The 12,663-nt window shown below is 39.6% G+C and overlaps 2 protein-coding genes across 2 annotated transcripts in view; one reads left to right on the top strand and one right to left on the bottom strand.

The window, feature by feature from the left end:
* LOC122065713 (chitin elicitor receptor kinase 1-like) overlaps positions 1 to 6,440 on the top strand; it is a 41,031-nt gene extending 34,591 nt beyond the window's left edge. The window contains exons 9-11 of the mRNA XM_042629542.1: positions 5,434 to 5,566; positions 5,659 to 5,757; positions 5,844 to 6,440. Coding sequence (XP_042485476.1) covers positions 5,434 to 5,566; positions 5,659 to 5,757; positions 5,844 to 6,008 — 397 coding nt within the window. The 3' untranslated portion in view covers positions 6,009 to 6,440. The remainder of the gene's footprint in view (positions 1 to 5,433; positions 5,567 to 5,658; positions 5,758 to 5,843) is intronic.
* A 1,247-nt stretch (positions 6,441 to 7,687) lies between these two features.
* On the bottom strand, positions 7,688 to 10,587 carry LOC122065714 (GDP-L-galactose phosphorylase 2-like). The gene is made up of 7 exons (XM_042629543.1): positions 9,826 to 10,587; positions 9,597 to 9,718; positions 9,418 to 9,477; positions 8,993 to 9,235; positions 8,730 to 8,915; positions 8,362 to 8,610; positions 7,688 to 8,288 (listed from the first exon to the last, which is right to left on the bottom strand). Exons 1-7 carry the CDS (start codon positions 9,932 to 9,934, stop codon positions 7,920 to 7,922), a joined length of 1,338 nt encoding a protein of 445 aa, XP_042485477.1. The 5' UTR covers positions 9,935 to 10,587; the 3' UTR covers positions 7,688 to 7,919.
* Between the last annotated feature and the right edge of the window lie 2,076 nt (positions 10,588 to 12,663).

Genomic DNA, 12,663 nt, shown 5'->3' with positions numbered 1-12,663 from the left:
ACATAATTCATTGAAAAATTCATTTCGTGTCTCTCTCAATTTCTCCTATCTAGTATTTCCCATAGAATTCTATTCCACTTTTTTTTTTTTTTTTTCAATAATTCATTAACTAAAACATTAGATGGCCAATGGCCTTACATAAGTAGTAAACTAGTTACTAAAAAGAAAAGATTATTCTAGGAATGTTTATTTCATAAACAAGGAAACTTTTTAAAAGAAAACAATAGGATAATTACTTAATTCCCTAATTAACTTAAAGACTCAAATAAACAAAATCCTAGAAAATAAAACTACTAGACTATCAGATTGGTTGGGGGCCACACAATCTTGGCAAAGTTTGGAAGGAGAGGGACTCGATCCAGCACTGGAAAGGCTGGATCGAGCCTCCCTTTCTTCCTCCTTCTTCTTTCTTCTTCTTCCTTCTTCTAATCCTCCAACCACAAAGAAGGTTGGGTCTTCTTCTTCCTTCAGTTGTACATCTTGATGTCCCCATCAGGAGGGCTTTCTCTAAGTTCATGGAAGCATAGGTTAAGGTTAATTTAGTGAAGCAAGGAATTTGTTAAATTCGAAAATGTTTATTTGGTTAGTTGAACCATTTATCTGCAAATCTAAACTTAAGAATGTCTTGTTAATTCTTTTGTGGTGTGGATTTTTTGTTAGTTAATTGATGGTTGGGAATTCCTTTGTCTGCCATTATTGTATGATTTGGGTGACCCTTCCTTACAAGAGTTTCTTTTATGATACTTGAAATAATATTAAAACCTAAAAGACCAGCAATGAAGAAGAGGAGCCGAAGGGAAAAGGGGAGAAAACAGGAGAGAGAGAGTCTCCATAATTCATTGAGATAAGAACATGAACCGAATTAAGATGAGCCACTGGAGAAAAGGTCTCAAAATAGTCGACATCATATGTGTGAGTGTAACCTTCGACAACCGAGCGAGCTTTTAGTTGCTCAACCGAAGTATGTAGTAGGTACTTAATAGTGTACACCCAACAACACCATAAAAGCTCCTTCCTGGGGGTAAGTTAGTATGAGACTTCGTCTGATGACCCAACATGGCATCTATTTCTACATTTGTAATATTTTTCCAACCAGGATGCAACAATGCTTTTTGGTACTTAGTAAGCACAAACAAGGTAGATAAAGACCATAGTTCATGTTGTTCAGGCAATCTAAGGCATTGGAGGTGGGCTTAGATGCAAGGCGAAACCAACAAAGAGACTAAGGCGCCTAAACGCATAAGTGATGCCTTGACAACTATGATAAAGACAAAGCAAAGTTGCGAAGTAAAGGTGGAAGCTGTGATAATAACAAATTTAGAAACGAGATAATTAATATTAGATTTTTTAGTACGAGTTTGAACACCTTTGTGAAGAGCAACTGACGAGTTAATCCCAAAGAAAGGGTTCCAATGAAGTAGAGGGCAGTAGCAAAGGATTAGTTGGGGCTGTTGAATTAAACCTAGTATGACGCTTGTAAGCCTGCAATTGCTTAGGTGGAGAACTAGCGGTGGGAGAGTCATTAAGAGGAACAAGTGAAAGAATAGGTGAAGGAATAAGAAGACCGGTACAAGCTGACGAATTTCAGCAGAAAAGTATGGTGATAGTTTCAAAATAGGTAACATCAACACTAACAAATTGTTGATGCGTAAGTGAATTATAACACCGATAAACTTTTTGAGTGCGAGCATAACCAAGAACTGCACATTTGGTAGCACAAAGATAATTTGTGAAGACCAAGGCAAAGGTTCTGAGCAAAACATGTACAACCGAACACTTGGGGGGCAAACTAAACAGAGAAGATCTGGAAAAAAAAAAAAAAAAACACAAAATGGTTATCAAAAAACAGCATATGGCAGCATGCATATGAAGCATTAAAGAATGAGTGGCCTCAAGCAAATGCTGTCTTTTCCGCTCAGCCACACCATTCTGCTGGGGAGTATAATTACAACTAGTTTGATGTATCATGTCATGGTCATAACAAAATGCAAATATTTCACATTGGGTATATTCTAAAGTATTATTTGAACGAAAAAATTTTATTGACACCAAAATAAGTCCTTATTCATAGCGGTCCTTTAATAGATATACCCATGTTAATTGAGAATGATTGTCAAAAGTAACAAAATAAATATCTAACTGACTCTTGATACGACACGGACCCCACACATTAGAATGAACCAAGGAAAACAAAGAAGAACCTCAAGGATCATTACGAGAGGAATAAAGTATGATGATGCTTTCCAAGTTCATACATTTCACAATCAAGTCGTGAGATATCTTTGCAACTGGAAACCATTTGCTGGAGGTTGGATAAGGAATGATGTCCCAACTGGTAATGCCATTGAAGAGGGAAGGACACACTAGAGGTAGCAGAAGCAACTGTAGGAGTCACGTCGTCAAAGTAATATAGGTCATCCTTCTCATGCCCTTCACCACCGACAACAACAAACCAAGCCTTTTCCTAACTAAATGGGGTCCGCTATATGGATTCCTGAAAGTGCAAGATAAAAAGCAAAAGAAAGAAAAGGGGAACAGGAAATGCGAAGAGACATAGCAAAGTAACACCTCTGGGACATCCCACCTAAAAGAGATGGGCAACATGGATCTTTGCCCTCCAAACAGCTTTGTTTGATGTCATACTTGGATCTAGACCTAGTTTCTGCATGTCTTTCCTTACCAATTCTTCAATGGTCATTTTAGGCTTTCCCCTAGCTTTTTAGCTCCTTTCATCTGAATCTGATCACAACTCCTTACGGGGGCATTCATAGGTCTACAACAAACATGTCCAAAGACTCCAAACCACCTTAAGATACATTCTCTGAGTGTGTCCTGAATCAAAGCAACTCCCAAATCAGCTCTATCTTGGTCATCCTCACCTCTTTTTTTTTTTTGGGTGTCTGGAGATCCTGAAAAATACAAGATAAAAGGTGACCGGAAATTTTAATTTAATGAATTTAGTCAGTTAACTAATAGAAAGAAGATTTTAAGGTAAGCTAGGAACATGAAGAATAGAGTTTAACAATGGAAGAGGAGTTTAAAAGACAACTAGAAGTTGATACCTAAGAAGAAAATCCATAAGCAATTATGACTTTAGAAGGATGTCTAATCTTCTGAAAGGAGGAAAATGCATGGGACTTACCTTCATATGAGAGGTGGCACCAGAGTCAATGACCCATGGTGTGGAGGAATAAGAGGAAATGAATGCGCCAGTACCTGAATGAGCAATTGTAATAGATGTAAATGCAGATGTCTCAATTTTCTGAATCCGTTTTTAAGTAACTGATTTAATTCATCTCGTACTGGAGAGACATGCTGAGTACCTCGAAGTATAGAAGCAAGATTGGCATCATAAGATGACACCGCTGTAAAACTCTAATCAGAAGTGACAAAGGTAGCAGATAGTTGTTGAGCCAACTCGAGCTTACCATCTTTGCCCAACAAGTATTGAGTATATGATTCATCTTCCTATAGTATGACACTGATGCATGGCTTAATCTGGTGGCTGTCCTATGCCTCGACCTCCCCCTAAACCGCGACCTCTGCCAGGAAAACTAGTACCACAGTCACGACCTCCACTGTTTGAAACAAGAGCTGAATTATCCTTAGAGAGGGGCCGATTCAAATTTGGTGAAGTAGGGATACACAATGTGTTGAATCTGACAAAATGCCTCATTCATAGATGGTATCTTCACCTACAAGAATTTGGATTGTGATGTGCTGAAAGTCTCAAACCCAGACAAAAATTGTAGCGACTAAGAATTCAGCATGTTGAAATTTAAGAACTTCCATGTCAATAGAAAGAGATCAATATACGTCGAGTTCCTCCTACATGCCTTTTAAAGAGCTATAGTAATCGCTAACAGATTTTTCCATTCTGCTTGAAGGAGAAAAACTTCTCATATAAATCATATGCCCTGGACATGTTTCTATTGTGAGAATAAATTTCTCTGGGGTCGTCCCAAACACCCTTTGCTGTGGTGTGAAACATTACATTGGCAACCATAGAAGGCTCCATACTATTCCAAAGCCAGTAAAGTACTGTGGCATTCTCCATTGCTCATTCTCGATACTCAGCAGAAGTTGTAGTAGGTGGTGGCTTGTCAGATAATCATGGAAAAATAAAAAATATAATCTTTTTTATTTTTTTATAATAAAGAAACATTTTTCACTTTGCAGTGATATAAGCTCTGCCTGTGCCCAGAGAAGATAGTTGGATTCACCATTAAGCTTGATAGATGTAATTGGACATTGAGAGAGTCCATTGGTGTTTTGAATAGCTCATTATGTAGATGAGAGAATAACCAGCAGCAGTACGTCAAAGGAATCACCGCAAAATTGACAGAAAAGTGGCCCAAAAACTAACTAGTAAATACCACAATCTGACAGATATGGGTCCCAATTGAAGTAAAAATCAGTTCTTTGGATAGGGCTATAATTTTGTTGTGAGATAGTAGAGCAATAGTATATCAAAACCCCACTGTATGATAAGAATCCAATGGTTTGATAATAAGCAGTAACCAGAAAACCAGAATCTTGAGACTTCAAATTGGATTAAAGGGTTCTATAGATTAGGTATGGCAGCATAGTTTGCTGCAAACCAAAAGTGAATATCCTTAATGGACAATCAAAGCAGTAATTGAATGAGCAGAAGGGTGAGATTAATTAGGCTCTGATACCGTGGATAATATCTAAACCTGAAAGACCAGCAGTGAAAAAGAAAAGAGAAGTGGAACCTAAAGGAAGAGAAGAGAAAACAAGAGAGAGAATGAGTCTTGGTATCTAGCGGATACCTCCTATATTGCGTATGTAAGTAATTAAATGTGTAATTACAAATAAAGACATGACTTAAACAAACTAATTGCAACTTTACCCATAACTCATTACATACAACCAAAGATACCCTTAGAATAGTGGTAACACCTGATAACACTTAACAGAACACTTACAGACATCAGAGGGAGTGTGATATTTAAATGCCTCTTCAATAAGAAGCTTAATTTTATGAATAGAGCTAGTGTCACCATATCCTCTGCATTTTACAATGATAATTGATGTCCATGCAAGACTAACTTTTATGCACAGGACTCTCTATTATAAAATGTTCCTATTGCCCTGTCTTAATATGTAACAGAGGTGGATAATTGGATGCTTCAGAGATCTATACTTGATGGATTAAATAAAACATAGGGACTTATCCACTCTTTGATTTGCTTGGGCTATAGGCATAATTATCTCCTTTGAACCCACATGATCCTTGAAAGGCCCTGTTTTCCAGGGATCAGCATTTTTTGCTTACTTGAAATTTTTAGCTTATCCCAGTATAAGTTTATGCTGGAACTGCACCCTAGCAACATCTTATGGCATCAAATAAACTTGGAGTTGTACTAGTGAAACGAATATGGTTTGACTTTTCACATAACTTATGTGTAGGTATGCTAAATATGGTGATGTTTCTCCTAAGGTTGATGTCTTTGCTTTTGGAGTTGTCCTTTATGAACTTATTTCGGCCAAGGAAGCTGTGGTCAGGGCAGCTAGTATTGAATCAAAAGGACTCGTAGCCTTGGTTATTCTCCTACTCCCTTTCAGTTCGATGATGATACAATTGCTTCTGAAATATCATTCATTAAATAACTGTTACTAATTGGTGTTACACAGTTCGAGGATGCTCTTAGTCAGCCCGACCCAAAAGATGATCTCCGCAAATTAGTTGACCCGAGGCTTGGGGATGACTATCAGCTCGACTCAGTTCTTAAGGTGGAAGCAGAAATAACCAAAGATCTTGTCAAACGTTTGGTTGGTATACTAAATCTAACGAGCAATTGTGGCTGTTTTGGTTGCAGATGGCTCAGCTTGCCATGGCTTGCACACAAGAAAATGCCGAGTTGAGGCCAAGCATGAGGTCAGTGGTGGTTGCACTAATGACCCTTTCCTCATCAACTGAGGATTGGGATGTCCGTGCATTCTATGGAAACCAGCCATTAGTAAATCTAATGTCAGGAAGGTAGCAGCTGGCAGGAGCCACCTGATGTTCATATAACTAGCCCCTTCTGGAACGACTTCGGATTCCTCAGCTTTGCTTGTGCAAAAGCATGCATAGTATGAGAACTTGTTGGTTGAACTGTGTGAAATGCTGCTTGACGAGGCCATGACTAAGAGGATGAAGAGAAAACAGTGAGGGTAAGTGGGGAGAAAGGATATGAAAATATTCGATCACCTTGATTGAGCACACAATCCCAATAATGTGTATAAGCAAATCAACCTGCAATTTGCAGATTTTAAACCCTTTGGTGCTGGCATTCTTTGTAGAGAGTTCAATTAGAATTACAACCCGAGTTCTTCCAGTTTTATTTTCATATTCAATACTATTGTTTACAAACAGCAAAGTGAAACATGCATGTTGGGATGTAGTTGGAGAAGGTTCATTATTTTGCCCTAAAGCTTGACCTAGTCTGTTTCTTCCTATAAATTTTTAGTTGAAACATTTTGCCATTCCAGGAAAACAATGTTGTAAGAAACCTATGGGAATGCTGACCACCAGTTTTTGAAAAAGAGGACCTGCAAATTAATCTCACATATCCAGCTTGAGGGAACTGCATCTCCCTCGAACGGTGGAAGGCACATGAGCTGAGCTCTCTTGTACACTTTAAACTTCTCAAAGCAGATGTCTCTATGGTATGGGCATCCCTTCTGCCGCTCCAAGAAATCCTGGGTTTTGATAGAAATCTGCCAAAGCTCCAAAGGCCGATTTGTAGTGGGAAAGCCAAATGCAAATTAAAATTAGTTGATCATTCCTGGTGTAGGAAGAAAGAATTAATGACTAGCTACCTCAATCTCTAGATGTTGAGCTTGTTGGGCGTCTCCATCGGTACTTGAGGCTCCTGCCCCTATTGGGTCTCAGGAAGGTCATGATATACGCAGTCTTACTCCTGTTTCGTAGAGATGTTCCACCACAGATGTTAAGCTTGTTAACTGAGACAATTTAATTTGGGACTGTTCAATATTTCCAAATTATTTACCTGAAAAATATTGCTACTAAAGTTGTGAGATTTTGTACGTAACGATAGATATTAGATAATGACTTCAAAGCTTGAAACAATCATCTTTCAAAACCATTTAAATGCCATTGTAACCTAGTTGAAGGAAATAAAATACCCATGTGAACTAGGTCAACGAAGTTGCATAGAGATCTCCAAAGACGAGAGGAACAGAGATTGCTGAGTTGAGAGGGAGAGAGAGCAAACAGAACCTCCTCTAGCAATATTGACGTGTGCCTTAAATGAAACTAGGGATCATCCAATATCTTAATCTCCACAGTAACCGCCTCTCATCATTACATGGTGGTTACTCAACCGCGATTGATTTGCAATTGATACTGATCAGTGCTTACAGACTACTCATGATTGGTTTGTTCATTTTGTACTTGCCTTTATGGTGGCCGTTTGGAGGCTTTGTACAGGACTTGGATCCAGCATTGGCTTCACAAAAATTTATTTGGAGATCTCAAAAAGGGTACTTGAGGATGAGAAGCCAAAGACAAGCAGAGATGTATCTTAGCAGAGTGATACAAAATGCATCATAAACCAGACACTTTCTACATTGCATCAACCATCATGCATCAACCAAAGCTCTGTTTCAGAAGTGAATATTATAAGCAGAAATTTATTAGCACACTCCACACAAGACAAACACACCAAAGCCTCACTCTTGTATCATTATCTGAGAAAATACACAATAGTATTAACTCACAAGCATGAAACCCATGAGCCTAGGCTAGTCACACTGAGCATAGTAGAAGCAAACCCAGTTCGCTTTCTTTAGGTTACTAAACAAACAATATACAAGATAACATACACCTTAACTACTGCAAATACCAGGCTAACTCAAGCAGTGATGTTCAAATATAATGATACAACTCACTACTGCTGAACCACACATTCCTGCTCCCCAGGAACCATTCTAGGATATGTTCCTTTCTTCATGGCATCTATTTCATTGGAACGCTGTGAGCCATCATCGTCTTTATCAGCCATCTTCAGGTCCAAATTTCCATTTCCAAAATCTATGCCAGCAATTGTTTCAAAGATGAGATCTTTGACTTCTTGGAACCTTTCTTCGGAGAGGGATACCTCTGCGAGGAGCCTCCAAGCACTTTCTTCAGAAGCCTCCTCATAGTCTTGCCTCCTCTTTAACACCATGTGCCCACTAATTTCCCACACCGCCGGGTTCACTTGGGTGTCCAGAAGCTCTGTGTTCACTTCCCCAAGAGCCTGTTTCTCAGCGTAACACTGTTGATTTCCACAGAATGGAATGAATAATTAGATCTAATCAGAAGCACAAGGAGCTAAGAGAAGAAATTACCTGTGGAAAAAGAAAGATTCTTCTGCCAGAATCAGAGATAAGGACGTTGTAGGGAATGTTGTTGTCTTGAAGGCAAATGCAGCAACCAGAGACGGCATTAGACAAGTCTGGCAGAGTATTGCCACCCTCAAAGACGAGACCTCTCACTGGATAATTTAACAGCTCAGAGATCTTCACACCACCATGGAAAGTGGTTATTTTTCGGCTGGGTGCCTTTTCAATCGGAAACGGCATAGCAAAATAATAAGCCTGTCACCAATGATGTTTAAAGAAGATCATAAAAGGGTACCAAAAGAGCTAAATTGAGTTACTTGGAGCCCATGAAGTTGAAAAATCGACAGTAGTAGTCTAAAGAATGTACAAGCAACCTGGAAATGAAGATGATTAACGGTAGCAAAGGCACCCAAGCTGTTGTAACCCAGCCGGAAATATGGATTCTCTGCTTCTGCTGCCATGTGGAGAGCAAGCAAGAAGCTCTCACGATCAATCCTTTGCGGCATACACTCGAGAATTCGAGGGATTAAAAGGACATGTCCGTATTCAATGGGGCTCACCTGCAAGTTTCAACCTGTCTCAGGTCAACATTATAGAACATTAAGAATGAGAAGGGCAGGTCCTGGAATCCACGTACATTGATGACAACAACGCTAGGGGAGTGATCAATATCAATGGGAGCATGTGGGCAGAAGTTAGCTTCATCCTCCTCACTCTGTTCAAACTGGAAGAGCACTTCCTCCTGCCCAACTTTTGTGAAATTGAATTTCTTCCCATCAAAAGGCTGGAGAACCTTATCAACTTGGAACTCGGTGGGTCTCTTCTTAAGATGGCGGCCTTCGTTCAACTGAGCGATGAAGCCGTACTCACCAGGTATCACCTGCACAAATATTAGCAGAAGGAATTGGGGTTGAACCCAGATCCCCATGGGGGAGAAATTGAAATTGCTGCAACCTGAAACCCTCGGGTCACATTTTCGATCCCCACTTACCTACAAAAATGAAACCAAAAGAAAAAAAAAAATTGTAAATTAGATAAAAGGGGAAAGAACCCAGATGAAACCTTGGTTTCACAGGCAGTGACGTCGTAGCGGAAGAGCCCTCTCTGCATGCGATCCTCCCACTGCCAATTAGAAGTAGGGGAAATTTAAGCATGATGGTTTAAAAAGAAGAAGACGAAGAATAGTAAGAATAAGAGAAGGAACAGAAACAAAAGAATGATCTTGGAATTAGCAGAGATACCTCTCCAAGAAGAAGGGAATCAAGAAAAGGCACCGGCGGCTCTCTCTTTTCATCCCCGATCATATCCTTCTCATGAATTATCTTGTCCGTGGCCTTGAAAGTGTACAGCGGGAGCTTCGCGCCTGTTCCAGACCAAATTAGTCAAGGGATGAAGAACCCAAGAGAGCTAATCCATGATAAACACCAAACTCAAGCAGAGAGAAAAGAAAAGGGACCAAAACAAAAGTACCTCGAATGCAACACTTGCCCAGACAATTCCGACCACAACCAGACCCCTCCGCCTCATCCTTCTGGTAGTTAGAAAGCGGGGGAGGAACTCTTTTGATCTTCAACATCATGACTAATCCCCTAGTTCAATCTTTTTCCTATACGCTTAGTTAGTAAAGTCTACAATTAGAAGGAGGAAGTGAATGAACGACGGCCGCCACCGGCGAGGAAGAGGAGATCGGAAGGGCTCCCGCCTTCGGAAGGCAGAGCACCACGTCCACCGTGCGGCGAAGGATTGCTAGTTTCGACTACACAACCCTTACGTCGTACTGCTCGGACATGAATGAGAGGCCGGATAACTCTATATATAGCCGTGATGTCTACAACTCTGCAAACACTGGGTATTACCCCCCTTTGCTTTCCTTTCCCTCTGCAACAATTCTGATCAAGTGCATATAGAGCAAACCCAACACCTGATTCTCTCTCTCTCTCTCTCTCTCCTGCTGCTACTGCTGCTGCTAGCAATTACTTCAATCGAAACCGAAATAGATCATGAAAGTAAGACAGAAAACCCAAAAGACCAGAATCACTCGTAAGATCAAGTAAGAGAAGTGGAGAAAGAGCCAAGACTTCAAAGAAGTATCTCGCTCGCGACTCTCCTGTAGAAGATAAGCTGTGTAAGGCGATCTTGCAAGTAGTAGGACTGAATATAAAGAGATGAAGCGAGGAAGAAGAAATGGTGAGTGGTGGTTGTGGTTGGTGGTTGGGAATTGTAAGGAGATGGATGGATTGGAGACCGAGTGGTGTAGCGCAGCCGCTGTAACTGTTTGAAAAGGGAAAACTGTAAAATCTAGGGTACAATAATTGAGATCAAACCAGGGTTTTAAAACTCGGCTTTCAAATCGGTTATTGATTAATCCCGGTTCGAATCGGTCAAAATCGGTAAAATGGCTAAGAAATCAAGAATAGTCATTAATTGGAGTGAATCGATTGGATTGGTCGGTGCTGATTCCAATGTGAATTGGCCGATTCTTAATCTGATTCTAAGGGAGACTCTACGGTGACAATTAGTGATAGTGAAGATCCAACAGCTAAAATGCCTTAGTATGCACCCCAGTCATAAGATATTCACTGCCACCCATTGCTTCCTTGTAAAGGATTTTTGTGTTAAAGGTGTCAAAAAACTCAAAATTTAACCCAAATCAATCAAACCGAAATGAGTTTATGGGTCACATATTGGAAAAGTGGAGCCAAAGTATCGATGTCTTTTCACAGTTTAGTTTCACTTTTCCATGTGTTTGAGTATATACAACACAATCCAACGCTCTTTTTTCTATTTTTTTAATATATTTGTATGATAAATATACTAAAAATCGATTCACCCTTGGATTATGTTTTGATTTCACTCATTCTCTCACCAAAATCAATGAAATCAAACAAAAGTCAATTTAAATCAACTGACTCACATCCCCATCTGAATTTAGTTATCGTTATCTATCAATCCCAATTTGGATCGAATTGAATTAGTGTATATAATCACTTTTGCTTACCCCTAAAATGGGTCAGGTATTGATATCAAACTTGATCGATATCAATGATACGGATGATTCAATACCAATACTTTCTTTTTTTCTACCGCGAATATTATTGGGCACTCGGGCAAGCCCCTGAGATATTATTAATAACATAGAAAGAGAATACAAAGGGGGGACATAACCTGCCTTACCCTAACCCAACAAACAGAAGCACTCGCATCTCAAAACACAACCAAAAACCCAAAGGGAAAGTATTACATTCTAAATATCGGCCACCCAGCTTTATCTTCGCTAATGATTTGGCTAAAATCTTTAGGAAGAGTTTATGCACCAAGAAAAATTGAATCCGTAGTTGAAGCACATGTCAAGTTTGCCAACCAATTTGTCGCTCTACTACTCTCTCGAAAAGAGAAAGAGATTCGAGTTCGAATAGAGTCACATAGAGTCATAACCTCCTGAAACCAATACCAACAACTCCATAGATCACAAAACCTATTAGATGCAGAGTTCACAATCAAAGTAGAATCAGAGCTAATAAAAAAAATTTGAAAACCTTAAACCATCCCTCAAAGCACGTAGCTCAACCACAGGATTAGAACAAATACCATAGAAACTAGAGAAAGCCGTAAGAACCATGTCATCATTATTTTTGATGAGCCCTCTTCCTCCACTAATACCAGGATTTTCTTTGCTTGCACCATCTACATTTAGCTTGACCGATATCGCTGGGGGAAGCCAGAACGTGGGAATTGGAGCTCTTTGCCTCGATATGGGAGGATTAATAGTAAAGGCCTGCAAAATAATATTCTCTCTCATAGACAGAAACTTACAAAACTTAGATTGAAGAGGAATCTCATGCACCCATCTTTTAAGTCTTTCCATAATCAATCTAGACGTGCAAGTACCCTCCCCATGTCTTCGGTTGTTCCTTTCTCGCCACAACTCCATACTATTAGCGATGGTTATAAACCTTTTATGAAGTCACAAGCACCCTTAAGCCCAGCTTTGGATTGCCAATATAAAATTCTACTCCTGATGTCAAATGTTGGAATTAAATCCATATCAAATATTCTTTCAAAATAATCCCAAACCTTTGTTGCCGTCCCACCCAACATCAAGCAATGAGTGGACGTTTCTCTCCAAGAACTCCTGCAACAAAGACACTTGGAAACTAAAGGGATACCAATATTCATCAGCAAGTCATTTGTTGGAATCTTACCATTGAGAATTTGCCAAGAGAAAAAACCAATCTTAGATGGAAGAGAGCGATTCCACAACCATTTAGAATACAATACCCTATTAAAATGAGCATGAACCACACTCCA

Source organism: Macadamia integrifolia, unplaced genomic scaffold (genome assembly GCF_013358625.1).
Source record: "Macadamia integrifolia cultivar HAES 741 unplaced genomic scaffold, SCU_Mint_v3 scaffold2103, whole genome shotgun sequence".
Classification (NCBI taxonomy): domain Eukaryota; kingdom Viridiplantae; phylum Streptophyta; class Magnoliopsida; order Proteales; family Proteaceae; genus Macadamia; species Macadamia integrifolia.
This window is presented reverse-complemented; position numbering and strand designations above follow the sequence as displayed.

Excerpts from the sequence above, each read along its gene's own strand:
- LOC122065714 (XM_042629543.1), bottom strand. The coding sequence starts at position 9,934 with ATGATGTTGAAGATCAAAAGAGTTCCTCCCCCGCTTTCTAACTACCAG. Across the intron at positions 9,719-9,825 it reads GGGCAAGTGTTGCATTCGAG|GCGCGAAGCTCCCGCTGTAC; the intron begins GTACTTTTGTTT and ends GGTCTGGAACAG. Across the intron at positions 8,289-8,361 it reads GAATCTTTCTTTTTCCACAG|TGTTACGCTGAGAAACAGGC; the intron begins GTAATTTCTTCT and ends GGAAATCAACAG.